Source organism: Antechinus flavipes, chromosome 6, assembly GCF_016432865.1.
Source record: "Antechinus flavipes isolate AdamAnt ecotype Samford, QLD, Australia chromosome 6, AdamAnt_v2, whole genome shotgun sequence".
Lineage (NCBI taxonomy): Eukaryota > Metazoa > Chordata > Mammalia > Dasyuromorphia > Dasyuridae > Antechinus > Antechinus flavipes.
The window spans coordinates 211,932,086-211,955,431 of NC_067403.1; the positions used below are offsets into that span (position 1 = coordinate 211,932,086).

Consider the following 23,346-nt stretch of genomic DNA (forward strand, 5'->3'; position numbering starts at 1 on the left):
CTTTCCAAGGCTATAAGCTACAGAACAGTTGTCAATCTGTATTGGTATAAAGATTGTAGTACTTCCCACCAATGAAATCAGTTTAACAAAATATTAATCCTAAACAAAAACAATTAATTAAATTAATTAATTGCATGCCCTTAATTGTCAGGAAGGAAGGAAAATTAATTAATTAATTAATAGAAAGTAATTAAAGAAACATAAAATGATTTAAAAAAATAAAAATAATAATATTTTCATAAAATATTCTAGATTACAAAGTACTTTCTTATTCATTATCTCATTTTAACTACAAAATAACTCTCTGAAGTAGGCAATACAAATAGATTTAATCCCATTTACTAGAGGAAGAAAATGAACTTCATAGAGGGTGTTTTGCCCAAAGTCACATGGCTGGTTAACCCGATTGAGACTTAAACCTAGGCCTCCTGGTACCCAGACTTAATGTTCCTTCCATCTCTTCTCCTCATTAGCGAGGATTTAATGTTGTCAACTTTACCCCCAACAGGGCTTCCAATGCCCACAGCATTATTGGGGCCAGACGAAGTCACATCTGATCACTCTAGTGTTCCTACAACATGGAGAATTGGACTGTCAGTGGCCACAGTCAAATTTCAGAAAGATGGGGCTCACATAAAGACCCATTTGAAGGCATTATGAGAAATAAAGGCTATTTTTTTCAATGCACATCATTGTAGATTCTCTGGATGTATTGAAGAAGCATCGAAGCCAAGGAAACTATCCTGCTGGGAGACACTAAAAGTCAAGTTATTCAAAACAAAGAGTCTCTGAGTTATGCCGTAACCATCCTGATGAACAAGAAAGGGATGCTGAGGGAGACTGATCCCCATGCGAGGGCTTTTCTCTTCAACGTGTCTCCCCAGCTGGGACATGAGCACCCACGTCTGAAGCAACTCCTGTTGTCTTGTGACTTTTGCCACTGTATAAGTTGGAATACCAGAGCTGAAGTTCCATCTCTATTTTGTGTCCCTGACACAGAATTAACTTCCCCTCTTGAAAGCTTAGTTTTCTCTTCTGTAAAATGGGTCAACAAGGCATAAAGGATGGAGATCTGACTTTAGAGCCGGAGAAGCCATGGAGAATTACAAGAATTACTGGTCACTATGGAGATGAATCACTAAATGATAATGAGTGCCAATTCAGTCCTTTTTTGATGGGACGTGGGGAATACTGAGGACCTGCTTCACTTGGACACTGATTTACTCAATGGGACATCTTTCACCATTATCCCCCATGCTAGGCAGAGCAGGTCCATTCTGTGAAAGCAGCGCTGTTTAAAGGATATTGGAGATGGGATTTTCAAAGTTTGACAGATGGATAAAGAGGGTGAATGGGAAGAAAAATAAGGGAGATAAAGAGGGGAAGATAAGAAATGATTGGAAAAAAATATGAATAATTTAGGTACTACACAAAAAAGTGATTGAGAGGGCATCAGCAATTAGCAAGGGGTTTCTCTTTATGAGAAGGGTCTACACATGGACCAAGGGCAGCCTGGATGAAGGTATGAGAAAGGAATAGGGAAACCTTTTTGGCACACTGTTTTCTGGTTAGAACTAATGGAGCCTGTGCAACAGGAGAACTGTTCGGTTCTGCAAATATGTATTGTATCTAGGATATACTGCAACATATTTAACATATATAGGACTTCTTGCCATCTTGGGGGGGGGGTGGAGGGAAGAAGGGGAAAAAAACGAAACATAAGCGAGTGCAAGGGATAATGTTGTAAAAAAATTATCCTGGCATGGATTCTGTCAATACAAATTTATTATTAAATAAAATAAAATTAAAAACAAACAAACAAAAAAAGAATATTAAAAAAAAGAACTAATGGAGCAACTAGGTGGCCTTTTAGTGCACAGAGCACCAGGTATGAAATCAGAAAGACTCATCTTCCTGAGTTCAAATCTAGCCTTATACCTGTGTGATCCTGGGCAAGTCCCTTAACCCTGTTTGTTGCAGATTTCCCATCTGTAAAATGAGCTGGAGAAGGAAATGACAAAACATTCCAGTATCTTTGTCAAGAAAACACCAAATGGGTTCAAAAAGAGCATGACTAAAACTACTGATCACAAAGAACTACAGATGAGTAGGGTGACTCTTCAAATCCTATTAAGATTACATTTTTGAGGTAGAATGATAGGGTAGAGTGGTATGAAGCTCAAATAGAAACAGATCACATGTTGATTTAGAAAGCCACAAATCAACATTATCTATATTTTATTATATTTTTATTCATTTGATTAAATATTTACCATTAAATGAAATTAAAATTCGATTTTAAAATGGTTCTAAAGCACTAGGAAGTTTTGCAGAGGCACATGCAGTGAATTTGACAGCTCTGGTGCAATGAATAAGAGAACTGCCTTCAAAGTCAGGCATTACTGGGTTCAAATCCTGCCTCTGAAATCTATTGACTCTATTGACTTTTGTTAAAAATGATTTATTCTTACTTTGAACTATACGAGCAACCAATAAAATGGTTATTTTCACATATGTTGTTGTTCAGTCGTTTTTTGGTGATGTTTATAGGTGAACCTATAAAAGTCTTTTAAACTCTTGGTATTTTAGGCAACTTTCTAAGACTAAGTTGCAGAGAAGGTGCTGCTAACTACCCTGGAAGAGAGAGTTTTATCACCTGGGAGTTACTTATATCAAAGAAATTATAGGATCACTCTCTTCAGTTCCCCTATTCAACATCAGACTACATCTAACTCTCATACAATGTATAGAAAGGATTCCAATGCATTTACTGTTTGTTGACTAAAAAATAAGGCATTTCATCCAATAAAGCAAAACACCAACTTAACACCTCTTTAAAAGTTTTAAAATTTTAAATTAAATTAAGTTAAAAAATGTCAGTAATTCTCTGATTATGTCTATCCAGTATGAAATACACTATGCTATCTATCCTCGCCACTATCCTGGCAGACATGTAATGCACAATACAATTCAAAGGGAAATTTCCTCTTTGATAATTAAAGTCCTCCCCATGATCCTGTTTGCAGAGGACATGGTGCTGATTGCATGCTTGAATATCTTAAATGAAGGAAATGTATAATCCCTCACAAAGTGTTCAACCTAACTTTTTTTACATGGATAGAATCAAGTAGGTGAAGACTTTTAGACTGTAATATGCAATTGGAAGGAACTAATCCATCAACATACATATATTGAACAGATATTGATCATTGATGGTGAACAGGGGCCCAAACCTTGGGGATGGGAGAGGAAGGAGAGAGGGTGTCAGGTTATATACTTGGGAAAGTGAACAGTAACTTTTGTTAAAAACGATTTATTCTTACTTTAAATTATATGAACAACCAATAAAATGGCTATTTTTGTATTTGTTGTTGTTCAGTCATTTTTTGGTGATGTTTAATTTTTCACAACTCTCTTTCTTTATGATTTCCTTCTCCAGCTCATTTTACAGATGAAGAAACTGAGGCAAACAGAGAAATGACTTGCTCAGAGTCACAAAGCTAGTAAGTATCTGGGTCTTTCTGATCCCAGGCAGGGCACTGGGACCACTGCACTACTTAGATGACCCTATATATAGGTAGCAGAGCAAAGTGGAATAGGAAGCCATGGGTCTCTACTATATACGATTTGCTTTCCTTTTAAAATATATATATTCATTGTTATAGAATATTATTGTTCTGTAAGAAATGACCAGCGGGATGATTTCAGAGAGGCTTGGAGAGACTTACATGAGCTGATGCTGAGTGAAATGAGCAGGACCAGGAGATCATTATACATGGCAATAGCAAGAATATGCGATGATCAATTCTGATGGACGTAGCTCTATTCAACAATGAGATGATTCAGGCCAGTTCCAATGGTCTTATGATAAAGAGACCATCTGCACCCAGAGAGGGGACTGTGGGGACTGAGTATGGATCACAAAAATAGTCTCTTTACTCCTTTTGTTGTTGTTTGCCTGCATTTTGTTTTCTTTCTCATTTTATCCTTTTTAATCTGACTTTTTTGTGCAACATGATAATTATGGAAATACATATAGAAGAATTGCACATATTTAACATATATTGGATTACTTGCTGTCTAGGGGAGGGATAGGGGAGGGGAAGGGAGGGAGAAAAAATTTGTAACATAAGGTTTTGCAAGGGTGACTATTGTAAAATTATCTATGCATATGTTTTGAAAATAAAAAGCTTTAATAAAAAATAAATAAAAAGAAAAGATTACAAGCCACAACTAAAGTGGAGAGAGTATTGGTACATGATTTTTTATTTGCAAATTGTATACTTAATGCAGCCTTTGACGCTGAAATGCAATAAAATAAAGATCCATTGTCAAAAAAACATAAAATACATAATCATTTCAACATGTAGCTTTGGAAAATGTCTTGTTTTTGCAGCAATTTCAGTGACACCAAGTTTCTCTCCAAAGAACATAGGATCAGAGTTAGAGGTGGAAAAGGCCGCAGGGTACAATGAGCCACTTTGTAAATACCCTCCACTTTAATGTTTGCTAGGAGAACCTAGATCACTCCATCAATTCCATCAGCTCCTTTGGAAAAGATGAGAATAGCAGAATGACTTGCTTCAGGGAGGCAGGAAAAGTGAGACAATGAAAAATCAATTACTTTCCTTCTTTTTGACTACCATATGTATATAGTGATTGAATCAAAGGAAAAGGTTTGAGTTCAGAGGAAAGTTAGCCAATAACACATCCTCAAATAAGCTCAGATAATAATGATAAATAACAATAACTGCTCACATTTATATGACAAAAATTCACTAATGGGGCAGCTTGGTAAGGCTGACTTTCCATCCAGAAAAACCTGGGTTCAGGGTATTTCTCTGGCACATTCTGGCCATGTAACCCTCAACAAGTTCACTCTTAGTGCTCTGGGGGACTCTCTAAAGCTTAAAGTCGCAAAGAAGTTGACCTACATTTGGTAGAAAAAGTTCCCTGTATCAATAAAAACACAGGACCATTCCCAAGACCTAATAAGTCACTTAACTAAGGTTTACAAAGCAGCTCACTGACAATCACTCCTTGAGATTGCTGGGGTTTAGAGGTTTGGTTGAATGACTTCCCTAAAAGCCACATAGCTAGTAAGTGACAAAGCTGGGAATGACTGGCTCCACGAGTAAGAGAGAGAAAGGAAATTACTTCTAATTGGGCCCTTGCCTAAATGTCATAATATTTCAAAGAGCATGGAGACAACAATAGATTTTTCTGTTCTTAGAAGACATTTTGAATCTTGGGCAAACCTTTTCAGGTGGAATCACTATGTCTGAAGGGAAATTTCACTTTCTACTTGTTCCAAATCTAAAATTGGAGGATTTTTTTTTCTATCTAGTTCTTTGGTAGGAGTGATGGCAAGCAGCCTGTCTGATTGCTATCACCATGAATGAGAAGGTCAGCCTCTGAGATCTCTGATCCATATGAATAAAAATAGATGATTTCCCATCCTGTTCCAGTGTCCCGTTGGGACCAATTTAGAGAGCCACGTGCAAACCACCTTCTTGTTTGATCCTTCAGCGGTGTGAAATGAATCTATTGGCTTTCTGAACATTATAGTATGGAAAGAGGGAGCTATGGTGGTCCAAATGCTGGGGTGGAAGTCAAGCCTAATCTTGGCTCTGTGTGATCTGAGGTAATTCATTTAACCTCTCTAAGTTATAGATTAGTTGCTGACTTGTATCAAAAGAGGGATTTTCCTCACCTGGGAGTTCTCCATACTAATGAAATCATCAGTTTTTTTTCTTTTTCTTTAAATCTATCTCAAAAGAAGAAATACACTTCTTTCTCAGCACTTCATATAATATATAATATATAAAACATATAATAATATGTTATAAGTATATATACCATAATAATATATGTAATAAGTATATATAATATATATTATATATGTAATAAGTATAGATAATATATTATGTTACATATAATAAATGTAACAAGTATATAACATAATAATATATATGTAATAAGTATATATCATACATTATGTAAAATATAATATATATGTAATAAGTAAATATATTATACAATATATAATAACACATATGAAATAAGTATACATAATATATATTATATAATATATAATAAGTGCTTAATAAACAGCTTGCTGAGTAATTGATTTTTATTGGAGAGGTGGGGGAGTATGGCAGTGGGATGGTATATACACTGCTGGATGCTATGCTGGTTGGTTTTACTTTTTTTTTACTCTTTTTTTACTTTTTTACTCTTTCTTTGCTGCCAGTGAAGGCTCAGTTCCAGGGAGGTGTGTCGAGGGGTGGGAAGATATCTGAAATAACCATGATCTAAAAACAAAGGACATTAATAAAACTAAAAATAACATTTTAAGAAATCTACCTCAAGCAATGTGCTGCAGCTGCAAACCCCATTCACATTTAATATGTAGGAGTCACGGACAGAAGGCATAATTGCTGCCTTGAGTCAGCTGACCTCATCAGTTTTAGGGGCCGGGGCCTAGAACGGGCTCCAACTAATCTCCTGAAATCTCCAGGTTTTTCCCCAAGTTCCGTTCGCTCGGAACACCAGGTGCTGATGGATATTTGCGTACACCACATGATGATGTAAATTATCTGCCCTATCTCTAGCACCTCTCTTCATGAACGGCTTCTCTGGCTCAAGGCCCAAAGTCAAGATGCCTCCATTCTTTCCTCAGGCTACAGGGACCTTGACTTGGTCAATCTATCAGATTTGAAAATAACAACAATAAATACAATAAATATAGGTCTCTTTATTGCTATTCTTGATGAATAGTTGTTTTTTCTTGCCCTCGTTTAATAAATGACAGCATGTACACGACATATAAATATATAAATTATAAATCCCTTCATATATCTCATCTCATCTGATTGTGATAGCAGTCCTGTGTCACACACATTGCAAATATGATTTTATATAAATAATGATAATAATAATAGGAATAAAGACTGGACTTGTGATTTCATTAATATAGAGAACTTCCAAGAAAGGAAATTCCCTCTAATGTATTTTGCTATCTTCTCTGAAATTCATAATCTTAGAAACTTGCCTAGAGAGTTGAGATATTGGGATAGTTAGATGGCACAGTAGATAGAGCACCAGCCCTGAAGTCAGGAGGACCTGAATTCAAATCTGGCCTCAGGCATTTACAATGACTAGCTGTATGACTCTGGGCAAGTCACTTAACCCCAATTTTCCTGCAAAAATAAAAAAGAAAAGAAAGAGAATTGAGATTTTACATGATATGGTCATGGTCATACGATAAGGATGAGGATGGTAGCACTTGACCCTAGATCTTCTTGGCTTTGGGCTTATTTCTATTCATGCTGACTCCATCAATATTAATATTTTCAAGAAATAGCAATAATTAATATTTTCAATAATAATTAGGATAATTAATATGTGCAATAAAATATGTTCAATAATAGCAACACTCAATATTTATAATAATTGCAATAGTTATTATTTGTGATAATACTAGCAATACATATTATTGTGATAATAATAGCAATACTTGCTTACATTTATGTGGCATTTTGAACTCACAATAACCCATTTGTAGGGCTATTGTGATATTATTAACATACTCATTTTTACTGATGAGGACCAAAAGCATAAAGATTTTTGAATGATTTTTCCCAAAGTCTCACACAAATTATAAGCTTCTAAGGGGAGGTTTGAGTCAGATCTTTCTGACTCTTTAGCCCAAAGCTCTGGTCACTGACTTTATAATTAACTGATGTCACAGATTGAGTTCAAACCCTAGTCTTTGGATTCCGACTCTTCCCACTGCCCTGTTAGAATCACCAGATGTAAGTCAATCTGTGACTGATGCCCTTCAGAAAGCATCAAATATTTTCTCCTCACCCATCACTGAGTAATAAATCAAGCCAAAAATAAAAGCTGAGTTGTCGATTTGGGTCAAATTAAATACATGTTGATTATGTGAAGCTTTCAAGCTTTTAACCTTCAACAAAACACAAATAGCCCATTTAAACCCTAAATTTTACCAGCAAATGCATCATATTGAAGAATTAACTCATGGAAACTAATGGAGGCTCCAAAGATAGCAGAAGCCCAATTACAGTATGAGCCCAAGACAGAACATGTTCCATTACAAAGGAAACCCTGTTCAAGAGGCATCCATGCAGACAGAGGCAGGATTTTTCCCTGGGTTTTACTTTCAGAGTTTCAAAGTGTTTGCTTTAGAGAAACTCGGCTCCAGTTGTTGACCCCCGCTCGTAGTGGTTTGTTTTTTTTGATTTGGGTACAGACATACATTAAAAAACACTTTTTATAAGATTAATTAAAGTCAGAGCTTTCAAAGGCTCCATTCACAAATGCAGAAAGAACATTTCTCATTCAGATTATTCGTGTTCCAAACTGCCCAAGAACTAGTTTACAGGCAGGATTCCTACATCAAAACAGCACAACTAACATTAGGAAACCATGCTAAATGTTTCCTTAGAGGATGAGGAGGTTGTTTATCAATTATATCCTCAATTTGAAAGGCCATGTGGCCATACAGGCTTTTTCTTCAGGAATGGGGCAGAAGAGATCACAGCAAAATTAAATAAGGGTAAAGGAAAGGACCCACATGTACAAAAGTGTGTAGCAGCTCTTTTTGTAGTAGCAAGGAACTGGAAACTGAGTGGATGCCCATCAGCTGGAGAATGGATAAATAATTTGTGGTATATGAATATAATGGAATATTACTATTCTATAAGAAATGATCTGCAGGCTGATTTCAGAAAAACCTGGAAAGACTTAGATGCACTGATGCTGAGTGAAGTGAGCAAACATCAAAAATTATTCATGTCTATATTCTAAAAATAAAATGCTATAATTTAAAAAAAGAAATGCAGATCATCACTCAGTGTACAGAGAAGGGCTAGTCACAAAAACACAGCTTCACTCAGTTAAAAGGACTCAAAAGCTCCTCTCTGCAAACTCCGAGCCCTTCCTAGAAAACCAGAGGTCTGAAAGCCACACTGTCAGCTACAAATTTTGTCAGATAAGTCTAGAGCTAGTTACCACCAATGGCTAACATACCAATTAACCCGACTATAATAGCCGTCATTATCCCCTAACTCCCATATATACAAAGGAGGAGGGTACCCATCAGAAAATTAGGGATCTCTTGCTTTGTTGAAGGCACAGAAAAATAAGACCTGCCTCCTCTGTATTAGTGTTGGAAGTACTGACTCAGAGGTAAACACACTCCAAAGTCAGCCCAAATGTCCATAATGTCAGCAAAACTCCTTGGGATCCCAGATTCTATACACAGTCCAGGATGGGATTCACCAGAAAGATATTAATCTTTGGGGACCATTTAGAGAAAGTAAGAAGGGCCCAGTGGGAATCACCAGGACCAAAGGATTCCTTGTGTTGATTGCTGGAAAGGGCAGGGTCTGATATGTGGGTATGGCTATTGTTACCATTTCAGGAATGGCTATTTTACATTTTCTTTGGCCAGAGGCCCCTCTACTGCAGTCAGGAAGCAGGTGTGAAAGTTCCAAGTCACTGGTACTGTGGAAAAAGCCTCAGCGGGAAGAAGTCTGAGACAGTGAACTTTTCAGAGGAAGATCATCTACAAAATTTCCCTGTCTTATGTGAGTTCCCTGAAAAGGAACACGGCTGCAGAAGGTGAAATCAATGACATTCCAGGCATCTTGCAGAGTATTCCCACTCCTGCACTCTGTGTTTCAGTCAGATTAGCCTATTTTCTATTTCCTTTCTGTGTCTTATTTTTACATCTTTGTTTAACTTATTCCCCATGCTTGGAATGTATTCCCATTGAAGGGAGTATCACAATTCCTCTGTCCCCATTCACTACGCCACCAGAGAAGCCAGACCAGTAACCAAAAATGCTGGGAGCTGGGCGAAGATACCCCAAGGAAATGCAGTTTCAAGGAGTGGAATATTTACAGGATTCTACAAGGGCCCAGTCCTCATGACCTAGCAGGAAGCTCTATATTTTAGTAGAATTTAATGAGAACTAAAAGAAGGGAAAAAAGTCTTCCATTCACTCTGGACTTCTGAGTTATTTCTTTATCATGTATACTCTTTAAGCCCAAGTCCACTTTCCTCTGGATCTCTCATCTATATCTATATCTATATCTATATCTATATCTATATCTATATCTATATCTATATCTATATTATATATCTATATATATCTATATGCCTATATAGATATATATAGACATATAGATATATAATATAGATGTTTAGATATATATATATTATATATCTATATATAATCTATATGTCTATATAGACATATAGATTATATATAGATATATAATATAGATATTTAGATATATATGTATATCTATATACATACACATATATACACACACATATATATATATACAAATACACACATATATATCAAGGAGTGTCTCAAACTTTTCATGAAAATGTGTTGTACCCATTGTTCTTATTATAAGACTTCAGCAAATGTTACTTTCTAAAAAATAAAACTAATGAATTCTGACTGGCTAATTGATATCAACTGGATAATCAATGGAGAGCATACTGTTAGAAACTCATGAGAAAGAGTATGAGAAAACATTCAGTCCTACAGGGTTACTTACTTGTATTCTAAGGGGAGAAGTATTTAGCTCCCTCTGGGGTCCCCACCTGTCAAAGTGAGTGGTAACTAAGAAATAGCCCTAGAGGAAATGCTACACACACAAATACATATATATGTATATACATACATGGAATACAAAATATTCATATACATTTTTATGTATACCCCTCCACCCCAAAGTAATCTCCCTGAAGTCAGGAGATTACTGTTAATTGTTTCTTTTCATTCCCGTTTGTCTAGCAGGGTCTAAAGTGATATGTCACTGTATATCAGGGACTTTTTTTTTAAAATTCTTGTCGAATGAATGAGTTTTTTTTAATTATAACTTTTTATTGAGAGAACATATGCATGGGTAATTATTTGTAACATTATCCCTTGCACTCTTCCCTTCCCTCCCAGAAGGCAAACTTCTGATACACATCCCAGGGTGAGAAGAAACATACCATTACTGCTGTTATCATCCACTAGAATGATCTCCTTGAGCAGGTGAGGAGGAGTCCGGTCAATAGCAGAGTGAATGGATCTCAGGATCACAGAGAGAGCCTCATTAACAAAAATAAAAACAATGCTGACCTCCGGGAGGCTATCGGGAAAGGAGAGATTTCGGCACCTAGAAACAGAAAACAGCCAGAGACTTAGGTCTGTGAGTCAGCCATCCCAACCAAGGGTATTTCTTCTCCTTGCCACCCTGCAAAAGAAGGATTATGTAAATGCTAGGAACGCCATCATTTTTCATTGTATCAGATACAGCTGCTGCTGCTGTTCCCTCCCAAGCTAGACCACCAGAAGACATGGCTGGGAGAATCGAGAGCTAAGTCACCTTCACTCCCTAGCACCATGTGGACTCTACTTCCCTCCACATATTTCCTTCCTACTCATCTTCCTACCTGGCTGCTATGATATCCAGCACATAGTAGGTGCTATATTCTTCCTCCTTCTGGGGTTCTTCGAGGGAAGTGGCTATCTCACTTTTGTATCTATGTCCCCAAGAACTGAGCATACTGACATACAGCAAGTAACTAAAATTGCTTTTTTATTCATTCATCATCTTTCAGGGCCATGTAACCCAAGTCCAACAAGTTTCAGAATAGAAACCAATCCACAGAATATTAAAGCCAGCTAAGTCAACAACTTGGATCCTCAAATATGTTACTTGCAGTGAATCCTGCAAAAATTCTACTAGTTTCTACAAAATGGTAACCAAGCCCTACGGGGATGCAGAAAGGGCCTTCAGAGTATAGCATCAAAAACTATTGTTGGAAAGCAATCAGCCTCTGAAACCCATCCAAGTCTTCAAATGTGATGTCCATCAGCCCACAATACTACGTAATTTGAACTAAACCAAATTAAAATGTAACTGGGGAATACTTAACAAAGTAGGTTAAAATATAATAATAAAAATAAAATATAGTTAATATTAATAATGATTATCACAGTCAATATTTAGCCTGCATATGTATGGTTGATGTATGAATAGTTTAGTGGCCCCCAATTTTGTTTGCATTTGACATAAGAATAGCAGAAACATCCTGAAGAATATGAAAATATAGCCTTTGGTCTCTATTGTCCCATCAAGGCACTGACCCACATATCCCTGTGGATGATCTGGCCACACTCAGTTGCTAGTAGGAAGCTAGACTGAGAGTCCCAGAACCATAAAATGTTAGAATGGGAAGGGTTTTGTATGAGGATGACAACTTCCCCAGAGAAGAAGGACTGAGCCAGAAGCGATTGGCAGACCTAGCACTACAATCCATGACTGCTGCCTCCCCTAAGGGGGATGCTTCCACTGTGATATGCTCCCTAGATATTATCTCACCCAAAATGCTCATTTTACAGAGAGGGAAATTGAGATCTGAGAGGAAGATACAGAACACTAGTGAAATCTGCTCAAAGCCCTATTGTTTTTCTTCTGCTATTCAATACTTTTCCTCAGTGATTTGGATGAAGACATAGCTAGTACACTATCACGTTTTCAGATGACTCAGAGGTGAATGGATGGATGGAATGGATGAATAACAGAATCTGGATCAAAACCATCTCAACAAAATGGTCCAAATTCAATAAAATAGCATTTAGTTGGGATAAAATTCAAAAGTATCATAATGATATTAAAAAAGAGATTACATATATACAGAATTGGGTAAGGAAACAGTTCCTATAAAAATGAGTGTTTTATTCAACTAGAAACTCTATGGTATAGCGTAAAGGATAAAATAAAATTTAAATCTTTAAACATGTTTCTTGCAGTGAATCCTGCAAGGACATCCCCACTGAAAACCACTAGTTTTTTACAAAACTATTTATTTTACAAAAAAATTTTTACAAAATGGTAACCAAGCCTTATGGGGATGCAGAAAGGGTCTTCAGGGTATAGCATCATAAACTGCTGTTGAAAAGCAGTAGATCTATCTCCTGTTAACTTAATAGAAACACAATGTTTAAAATTTGTTATTTTTTTCATCATTCAGTTGTATACAATTCTCCATGAGTTTTCTTGGCAAAGATATCACAGTGCTTTGTCATTTCTTTCTCTAGTGTATCCCCATTGTACAGATGAGAAATTGATGCAAATATAGATTAAGTGACTTACCCAGGGTCACATAAATACTAATTGATTGAGACTGGGTTTGAACTCAAATCTTCCTGATTCCAAATCCGGTTCTCTATCCACTGTTACCTACCTGCTCAGTATCCCAAATAAGGGAAGCAATGGTCCCACTGTGACCTGTCCTAGCTAGCATATGTTTAGATTTGAATACCACATTTTAGGAAGCATATCGATAGTTCTACATAACATGAAGCAATTTTTTTGGCAAGGCAATTAAGCTCAAGCAATTTGCTGAAGGTCATACAGCTAGTAAGTGTTGGGTGTCTGAAGTGGGATTTGAACTCCGGGCTGATGCTCTAGCCACTGCACCATCTAACTGCCCCAGATGGAGCACATTTGAAGGAAGACAACCAACATTTTATAACCTCAAAGGCAGGCCTGTCATAGAACTGGGGATTCCTAGCCTGGAGAACAGAAGGCAACAAGCATCTACTGCCCTATTATGTTTCAAGGAGAACAGTACAAGGGATGCTCTGACAGCCATGGGAACAAGCATATTTCTCCATACAGTCTCTGCAGGATTTGAGGGATGAATAATGAATGTGTAAGGGAGTGGAAGGCTGCAGAGGAAAGAGCTGGTCCTAGTCTCCCAGTTAAATGCTTAAAGCCCTGAACCCAAATGGGATGAGGACCATAATGATTAGTGCTGAGCTTGGTTGACATCCAGAAGATATTTTAATTTTATTTTTAATTTATTTGAATTTATTATTAAAATGAATTTTATTTAAGAGACTTATTAGTTGTGTGATCCTGGACAAGTCACTTAAATTCTCTGTACCTCAGCTTCCTAATCCATAAAATGAGGATATAGGACAAAATAGCCTTTTAAAGTTTGTTTTGGTCCTAAATCTATGATCAAATGATCCCCATTCTTAGCTGACAAGGATTTGGGTGAGTTGAGGGTGCAAGTTAATTAGTACAAACTAGGTTTAGAATCGACAAATGTCCATGAAGTTTTTGTATGTGATCGTATTACATTCATGCTTATTGATGAGTTTAACCTTTCATTTGCCCATTGACAATTTGTCATTGACACTTGTCAATGGGCACTATGGTAGTCTGAAAGCCAAGTTTCAGCCTTCATCCCTCTGCTCGGGAATCCTGAGAATTTGATTCTGCTTCTGACAAAATCTCCATCCAGTTTATCAGAAGGCTCATCCACTGCCTGGTACTGGCTCCTATTTTCCACACACCAGACCTTAATCTGTGCTGAAGTTCTTCTGTTTCCCTTCCCTCCCTTATTCCAGCAGAAATATGGAATCAAATCAACCTTTAGTTTAACCCTTCAAGGCAGAATTCTTTCCTGACTCCAGGCTATGTCCTACAGAGGAACCCACATGATAGTCTTATAGCAGTGTGGAAGTGTTCTCCCTGCTCCATAAGCCCAGCAGGGCTGGATTATCACCTTGTCATAAAGACCAGGTCACATTAATGCTGAGAAACCAAGGTCATGGTGTCCATTATTCAGGAAAGGACTGTAAGAATAGCAAGCTGCCTCCAAGTGGGAATGAGTAATGGGATCAGGACCCCTCAATAGTTCTCCTGGCGGGCCAAGGACCCTCTTAGGTTTATTGCCCAATTAAATTACTCTTTGACCAATGGCCTTAGAAATTCTACTCTGAGCATCTCTAGGCAAGCATTCATATGCTACATGACAAAGGAGATAGACCACTGGCAGCATCCTTTCTGGCAGGTCACTTTACTCATTAGGGGTTCTTGAATACTTTTTATACAATCTTACTTTTTCATTTGGGCCCATGTCACAAGTCATTAGACTCCAGAAATTAAAAGTTAGGGGATCCTAGCATTAGGTCCTAATAACTCTATTCCATTAAGGGAACAATACTGCGCTGAATTATCTTCCTCCAAAAAGAGAATGCAGTCATGGTGAAACTAATAATAATGTGAGGACTTTACTTTTGGGTAAAGTGCCCAAGGGAAACCAGTGACCCTTCTGGTTCCTCATAAGGCAGTCAAAGGGTAACCAGTACGGCGCATTTTAGAGAAATCTCTTTGGGACCAATAGCTGTTTAAGTAGGTAAAATTAATAAGCTGAAATCACTGTCTCTATGGTTACCAGAAATTTACAGAAACTTCTCTCATTCTATTTCCAGCAATTTTCCTCTCTCACCAAAGGTGAGGGTACCGAGCCTTCTTTAAAATCAGTCTTTATAGGGGAAAGGCAGCATTTGGGGATAAGATGGAGAAACATCTCTCTGACCTCCTAAAAGTTCAAAAGAGGAATATGTTTCTCCCTCAGATTTGAAGGCTGAATAATGAATGTGGAAAGGGAGTGGAAGGCTGGAGAGGAAAGAGACTTGTCTTAGTCTCCCAGTTAAATGTTTAAAGACCTGAACCCCAATGGGATGAGTTCCAAAATGGTTAGTGATGAACTTGGTTGATATCCAGAAGATATTCTAATTTTAATTTTAATTTATTTTAATTTATTATTTAAATGAATTTTATTTAAGAGACTTACTAGTTGTGTGAGTCTGGGCAAGTCACTTAAATTCTCTATACCTCAGTTTCCTCATCCACAAAATGAGGGTGTAGGACTCAAAGGCCTTTTGAGGTTCCTTTTGGTCCTAAATCTATGATCAAATGATCCACATTCATTATTCATCCTTCAAATCTGAGGTAGAACAGGAAGCATATTTCTCTTTTGAACCTGTAGGAGGTCAGAGAGATAGTTCTCCATCCTATTCCCATGTGCTGCTTTTCCCCTATTTTCAGGGGTTGGTGAGAAATAGAATGGTGACATTTTATGAAGATTTTTCTTGAGGATATTATCAACTTGTTTATCATTTTATTATTTACCATTACAGTGTGTCAAATTATTAAAGAGATTTGGGATCACAAGGCATTCCCTATAGAGGCTGATTAATTATTCCTAGGAACACTGGGACTGCTTTCACTCTCAGGTATGTTAGCGGAATATTACAAGGTCTTCTCACTGATGATTCTCTGACAAAAAAGGAATTAATTTCTAATTTCAACATATGACATCAAAGATAAATCAGAATAAGACTTAAAGTAATGTAACACTTAAGATACAAGTTAAGTATTTTTGTCATTAAACTTTACTATTGCTAAACAAAACAAAGTTTTTTTTCTCTCTTTCTGTATCTATCTCTCTCTCCCCTCCTTTCTTCCCTCCTCCCTTCTCTCCCTTCCTTCACATTTCCTTCTTTCTCTTTTCTTTCCCTGTCTCCCATTTCCCTCCTCTTCAACAAGCATCACCACTCTAGAATATTTCCAGGTACATATGAGTGTTAAGGAATAAATCCCTCTACCTGCCAGGGAAAGCCCACATTTAGTTTATGTTTACTGTTTATGAAAAGTCATTTTTGGCATAAAACTAACTTTTTTAGTGTTTAACAGTTTTGACTGAAAAGTAACCTAAGTCCTTCTCATTTTACAAGCCGGTATCTCTTAATCTCCTCTAGTTTCTTGCCAGAGATTTGCAGGATTCAAAACTTTCCCCTTTTTTTCTAAATATGTTAAATCACAATAAACACAATAGAAGAACTACACAAAGAAGTGAAGAAGAGTTGCTTTACCCAGAGTTTGGATTTCAGATTTATGTCACTGGACCCAGACTATCCTCTTGAAAATAAAATTTTATATTCTATTTAGAAATTTCAACAGAAAATTGGCATTTTCTTCTGATTTCTAACCCTCTTTCCTCTTATAATTAAAGCCCACTCTCTATTATGTTGTCTATTATTCTGCCTTCCCTGGAATTACTGGCTCTTTCAGAGTCAAAAGTTCTGAATCTAAGATTCCTTTCAGGAGTTTCTGAGCAAAGATCAGTTCCCTCCTGTGGCCACTTCCAGCTCCACTGTGAAGGGTCAGAGACATTTATATCTCTACCGCCTTCTTCTACCATCAGTCTTTCTGCACCAAATTCATAATCCCTGGAATAGGAGAGAGTGGGGCACAGATAGTACTTTAATAGTAGTTAGAAATGACAGAACAAAAGAAGTATAACTGTATGGGTCTCATAAAGGGAGAGACAGAGACAGAGACAGACAGAGAGTGGAGATAGGGAAAGCAAATATTTTAGATTCCAGTTCTGGATTTAAGAATGGTTCAATGGAGAAAAAATACTGTGAACCTTGACCATTACCTCAGCTCTCTCCCCTTAGTGAAGAGTAATCAATTAATCCACAAATAATATTTATTAAGAGCATGCTCACTACGTGGCAATCACTGTGCTTAGCTCCTGAAAGCAACTAGAAACGTCCCACCATCCCCATACCAGCACTCCCTACTCAATTCCAGGAAGACACCCATTATCAAAGAGACAGAAATAGCAAGTTATGACCTTCATAAAACAAACGTTGATACTTTGAATTAGGAAAGCAGGAGGAATAGAGCACTGGGGAATCAAGCTAACTCCCAACCTGAGTCCAAAACGTATCTATAAACTAACTGATGAGCCAGAAAGTTTTCAATCCTTGTAATGCCAGCTTCTCTCAGCTCTCCCACCGTAATTAGCTTTTAAGGATGGCATTCTGGGAAATCTATGCTGCTTGACTGCTTGACTATGCTGTTTGCATAGAATCCCATCATAGGATGATAAGGGACCTTTTGAGTCCACATCCTCATTTGTTGCACCACTGAGAGGGAAGGTGTTAGTTAAGGAGGAATGTGGTTAAAGAGAAATCACATGGTCATGATTGAGTAAAGGAAAAGATGCAAGAGAAAAAGTTGGAGAACCATTGCACAGTGTAAAGGTCATAGAAGGCATGTAATAAATATTTGTTGAATTTTGTGTAAACTTTTTAATCTTTTATTTTATGAGAGTGATAGTTAGGTGGCAAAATAGCGTGCTAGGCTTGGAGTCAGGTAGACTTAAGACACAGACTAACTGGGTGATCCTGGGCAGGTCGATTAACCTCCTGATTTAATTTCTTCAACTATAAAGTAATGATAATAATAGCACTTCCTTCCCACTGTTGACATAAGGATCAAATGAGATAATATTTGTAAAATGCTTAGCATAGTGCCTGCACATAGTAGATTCTCAATACTTCTTTTTCCTTTCCTTTTCCTTTTTTCCTTTTCTCTTCCCTTCCCTTCCTTCCTTCTTTCTTCCTTTTTCCCCCTCTTCTTCTCTCCCTTTCTCCTTGCCACCTTCTCTTTCTCCCTTCCTTCTTTTCCTCTTCTTCTCTTTCTTCCTCCCTTCCTTCTTTTTCCTTTTCTTCTTCTCTCACGTCCTCCCTTCCTTCCTCCCTCCTTTTCTTCTTTCCTTCCTCCCTCCCTCCCTTCCCTCCTTCCTTTCTTTTTCTTTCCCTCCCTTCCCTCCTTGCCTCCTTCCCTCTTTTCTCCCTTTCTCCCTTTCTCCTTCTCTCTCTCTCTCTCTCTCTCTCTTTCTTTCTTTCTTTCTTTCTCTTTCTCTTTCTTTCTCTCTTTCTCTTTCTTTCTCTCTCTTTCTCTTTCTTTCTCTCTCTTTCTTTCTTTCTTTCTTTCTTTCTTTCTTTCTTTCTTTCTTTCTTTTTTTCTTTCTTCCTTCCTTCCTTCCTTCCTTCCTTCCTTCCTTCATTCCTTTCTATCCTTGTTATCCAATTCAGAACGTCAAAGTTTTTAGACCAGAGTAGGGCTCAAGCCAGATTAAAATGCAATTCTTATCTGATTTTGATGTGTTAACATATTCATAAAAAGGGAATACATAAACATGTGTGGTTTTCTAAATCAATATGTAGCCTGCAGAGATTCTTATATATTGTTTAGTGGCACCCATTTCTATTTGAATTTGATACCACTGTTAGCAAAGAATTGGAAGATAAGTAGATGCCCATCAGTTGGAAAATGTCTGAAAAAGTTGTGGTACATGAAAATAATGGAATATTATTGTTCTATAAAAATGATGAACAAGCTGATTTTAGAAAGACCTGGAAAGATTTGCCTGAACAGATGCTGAGTGAAACAAGCAGAACCAGGAATACATTGTACACAGCAATAGCAAGAATGTCTGATGACCAGCTATAAAAGACTTTGTTCTTCTCAGTGGCTCAGTGATGCAAAGCAATCCCAATAGATTTTGGATAGAAAATGCCATTTGCATCCAGAAAAAGAACAAAGAAGACTGAATGTAAATTAACACATGTTATGTTTACTTCTTTTTTCTGTGTTTTTTTTTTTTAATCTCTCCCATGGTTTTTCCCTTTGCTCTTATTTTTCTCTTCTAACATGATTCATAAAGTAATGTGTATTAAAAATAAATTTACTAGAAAAAAAATTGATACCACTGGTCTAGTCCCAACCTCTTCCCTTACAGATGAGAATACTGTGGTCCTGACACTTTATGACTTACCCAATCACTATTTTACAGATGGAGAAACTGAGGCCAAACGAAATTAAATGACTTCAAATTATAGATTTTGAGCTTGAAGAGATCTTTTAGAGATGAGGAGATTGAGGCACAGTTAAGTGATTTGATCAGTACCACTCAACTAGCAAGTATTTAAAATAAGATTGAAATTCAAATCTTCCTGAGTCCGAATCCAATGCTCTGGCTATTCTGCCCCATAACTGCTTTGTAGATTTGAGCATCAAAGGGTCTTACACTTAAATTATTATGTGCAAGGAGCCATGCCCCACTTCCCTCTTTTACCAATACTCTCCTGGCATTTCAGAAGATATTAAAATATTGGGAAATAAAAACAAGCAGAAAGAGACCATGTCAAGAGGTGGACAGACTTGATCAGTGAATACAAATTCATGTCCATAATCACTACTCTCAAACAATTGTTAAGAATTCTAATACTCCGGTTCTCTCATCCCAGCATAATCTTCCTCAAGGTCTTAGGGAACCCTATCCTTTCTTTCTAAAAAACAAAACCAAAAAACTTTAAGGTCCTTTCCACAAGTTATTGAATCTCAGAGCAGGAACCTCGAATCTATTTTGACAGTGATGTCAAATATAAGGAGAAACCAGGGCTATATGTACATAAAGATTCATGGGGTCAGCATATTGACTTAGAAAACTACATATTAACATTGTTGTTCAAGCAAAACCAGGAATACATTGTACACAAAACCAGTAAGAATATGTAGTGATCAACTATAAAAGACTTGGTTCTTCTCAGTGGTTCAGTGATCCAAACAATCCCAGTAGATTTTGGATGGAAAATGCCATCTGCATCCAGAAAAAGAAAGAAGGAGACTGAATGTAAATCAACACATGCTCTGTCCCTTTTTTCTGTTGTTTGTTTTTTTAAATCTTTCTTATGGTTTTTCTCTTTTGCTCTGATTTTTCTCTCCCAACATGAATCATAGAACAATATGTATTCAAATAAATTTACTAGAAAAAAATAAAATTAATTATAATTAGAAAGAGCTTCAAGTGCTATGTCACTGCAGGTGTAGAAGAAAGGATTTATGAAATGGGAGACCAGTGAAAACCAGCAGAAGAACAATGATCAGAGATTCTGAAAGGACTAATGGCATCAAAATTTATAATATAGATTTAGAAATCACTCTTAAGTACAAAGGGTTTTCTCCTTCAGGTTTTCTTTAAAAGTTTCTGTAACCAGGGGCAACTAGGTAGCGCATTGGATAGAGCACCAATCCTGAAGTCAGGAGGATCTGAGTTCAAATCTGACCTCAGACACTTAACACTTCCTATCTGTGTGACCCTGGGCAAGTCACTTAATCTCAACTGCATCAGCAAAAAAAAGAAAAAGAAAAAGAAAAAAAATTCATGGATTCTAGCTTAAGCTTCTTGCCATTCCTTAGACACAATCCATTTCAGGTTCATTCTAAATGCTATCAAAGACTTTTTTAAGACATCAAACTTAAATCTGTCTCTGCAACTTCTCCCTCTGGGACCAAACAAAATAGCTCTATCCCTTTACCTTCCATCTTCCCTTCTCTAGACTAAACATATCTAGTTCCATGAACCAATCCCCATGAGGCATGAGGTCCAGGCCCTTCATCTGGGCATCCTCCTCTAGGCTCTTTCCAGCTGATCAATGTCCTTTCTCAAAGGTGGTACCCAAGACTGAACCCAGTATAGCAGACGTGGTTTGGCTAAGGCTTATAGAATAAAGAAGCAAAAGTGATCTTTCTGCTTTTCTCAAAGACTGAGGCAGAAGTGGAAATCTGACTAACAACAAAAGTATAATTAGCACTTGGCTCTTTAAGCTTCTTTCAAAGCCAAACTGTAAAAGATTGATTTCTTACTCATTTCAAGAAGAGACACATTCTTCTGTAAAAATTAAACCATAAAAGTTCCCTTTTTACTTTTACTCTTGTTCAAAGTCTAACCATTTTCCACTAGAGATAAAAACAGACATTTCTGAGCAGGGAGTAATATGGCTGTCTAATAAGCTGGGAATTGATGGTCACGATAAACTCAGTTTTATTGATCTCTATGCACATGAGGAGATGGGGGTGGGGTGGGGGTGGAGGGAGGCAGAGCTGCTGTGCTGAGTAAGTCTCACAGTAATTCTCCCCCTTGGGATGGTTCCAAGTAGTTTATAAAATACATTTTTATAAGGAGCAGTTGCCCTATCACACTGGGGAAGTCAACTCCATGCTATTTCTATTAGGAAATGGAGGCCTTTGGTCAAATAGGATAATGGGCTAGGGCAAAAGCCAAATCTCATTTGATTCAGACTAAAAGCTCCACCTCGGACATAATCCATTGCATCTCTTTTCTCTGCCAGTGTGGTTTTCGTGTCAGTGGCTGTAGACAGGTAGCAGTCCAGTAATTGTTGTTTTCTGGGGGGATTAAGGAAAGAGGATTTCAAAAATGGGAGATGGGAAGAAAGCCAGTGAAGTAATGGGCCAAGCAGCACGCTGAGACAATGTGGAGAGTCCAAGAGAGAGCATCTTTTACATAGTCTATGTCAGCCATAGATGCTATTGCTTCTGTAACAGGGAGGGAAAAATTGTCCGAGGCTGAGACCCATAAATCAAAAAGAGCGGTTCATTTGTCTATTTGCTTTGTGAACTTTAGAAGGTAATCTTTGTGTCAAGTTGAATTCTGACCTTTTTAATCCAATGGAAATATCGCATTTATTCTGGATTGCCTTAGTTAAGCCAGCCAACCTGTATGTCCATCATGGAAGCTGGGATGCAGAGTGTTTACAGCACTGCTGCTGGAGTTGGGAAGACCTGAGCTCAAATTCAGCCTCAAATATTTACCAGCTTGTGACTTTGGGCACAAAATTCCCATTTCCTCCACTGCCATCTCACACTAGAAATTTTCTTAGGGCCTCGGTCCTTTTCTGCTTTCCCTCACAGGCTTCTCACTCTGCAATGTCCCTCAGTCATGTCCCTTCTCTCATTGATGAATTCCTCCCATGGCCTCCATTTTTAGAAGTAGTCCAGGTTAGTCAATGTTCATTCCCCTTCTGTCTCTGTGAATGACTTTCTGGACTTTGAACCACTGACAGGTACCCTCCTTCTCCCACCCATCCCTCAACCTCATGCTTCTCAGCTTCCTTTTGAGTGTTATCTTTCATCATTAGAAAGTAAGCACCTGGAGCATAATAACTATCTTTTAACTTTCATTTTTATCTCCAGTGATTAGCACGGTACCCAGTATATAATAAGTGCTTAATAAATGCATAATAACTATCTTTAACTTTCATTTTTATCTCCAGTGATTAGCACGGTACCCAGTATATAATAAGTGCTTAATAAATGCTTATTTCCTTGCCTTGCCTTGCTAAGGAATTGGTGAATTAAAGCACTAATATGGAAGGAATACTAAAAACTTAATATTTAATGAAAAGGTTTCCTGAATGACTAAGTGGCAGTCTGAGACTGGAAGAATGGAGCTATGAGTTTGCTCCAGCATGCTCCTGTAGATGAATTCTTAAGTCAGCAAGGGAGTGTTCTAGGAAAAAAAAAAAAAAAACAACTTTCTGGTTTGGGATTATGAAGGAAACAGATTTAAGGGTGTGGCTCCCAGCACAAGGAAAGTCTTGGGCTAGATTAGACCTGGGATTGTCAGTAATTATAGGTTCTCCTTCATTTAGGAATTATAAGATTTTTAAAAATGTATTTCTAATTACTTTAACTGGATGTATTATTTCTAGATTTATATAGTCTTTCCTTTCCTTTCCATTAATAAAGGAGTTCAATTTACCATGGTTTTAGATAGAGAGAAGATCCA

General features: G+C 37.2%; 1 protein-coding gene across 1 annotated transcript in view; it reads right to left on the minus strand.

The window, feature by feature from the left end:
- Positions 1 to 23,346, minus strand: part of GALNT18 (polypeptide N-acetylgalactosaminyltransferase 18) — a 449,516-nt gene that overhangs the window by 182,674 nt on the left and 243,496 nt on the right. The window contains exon 3 of the mRNA XM_051966111.1: positions 11,047 to 11,213. Coding sequence (XP_051822071.1) covers positions 11,047 to 11,213 — 167 coding nt within the window. The remainder of the gene's footprint in view (positions 1 to 11,046; positions 11,214 to 23,346) is intronic.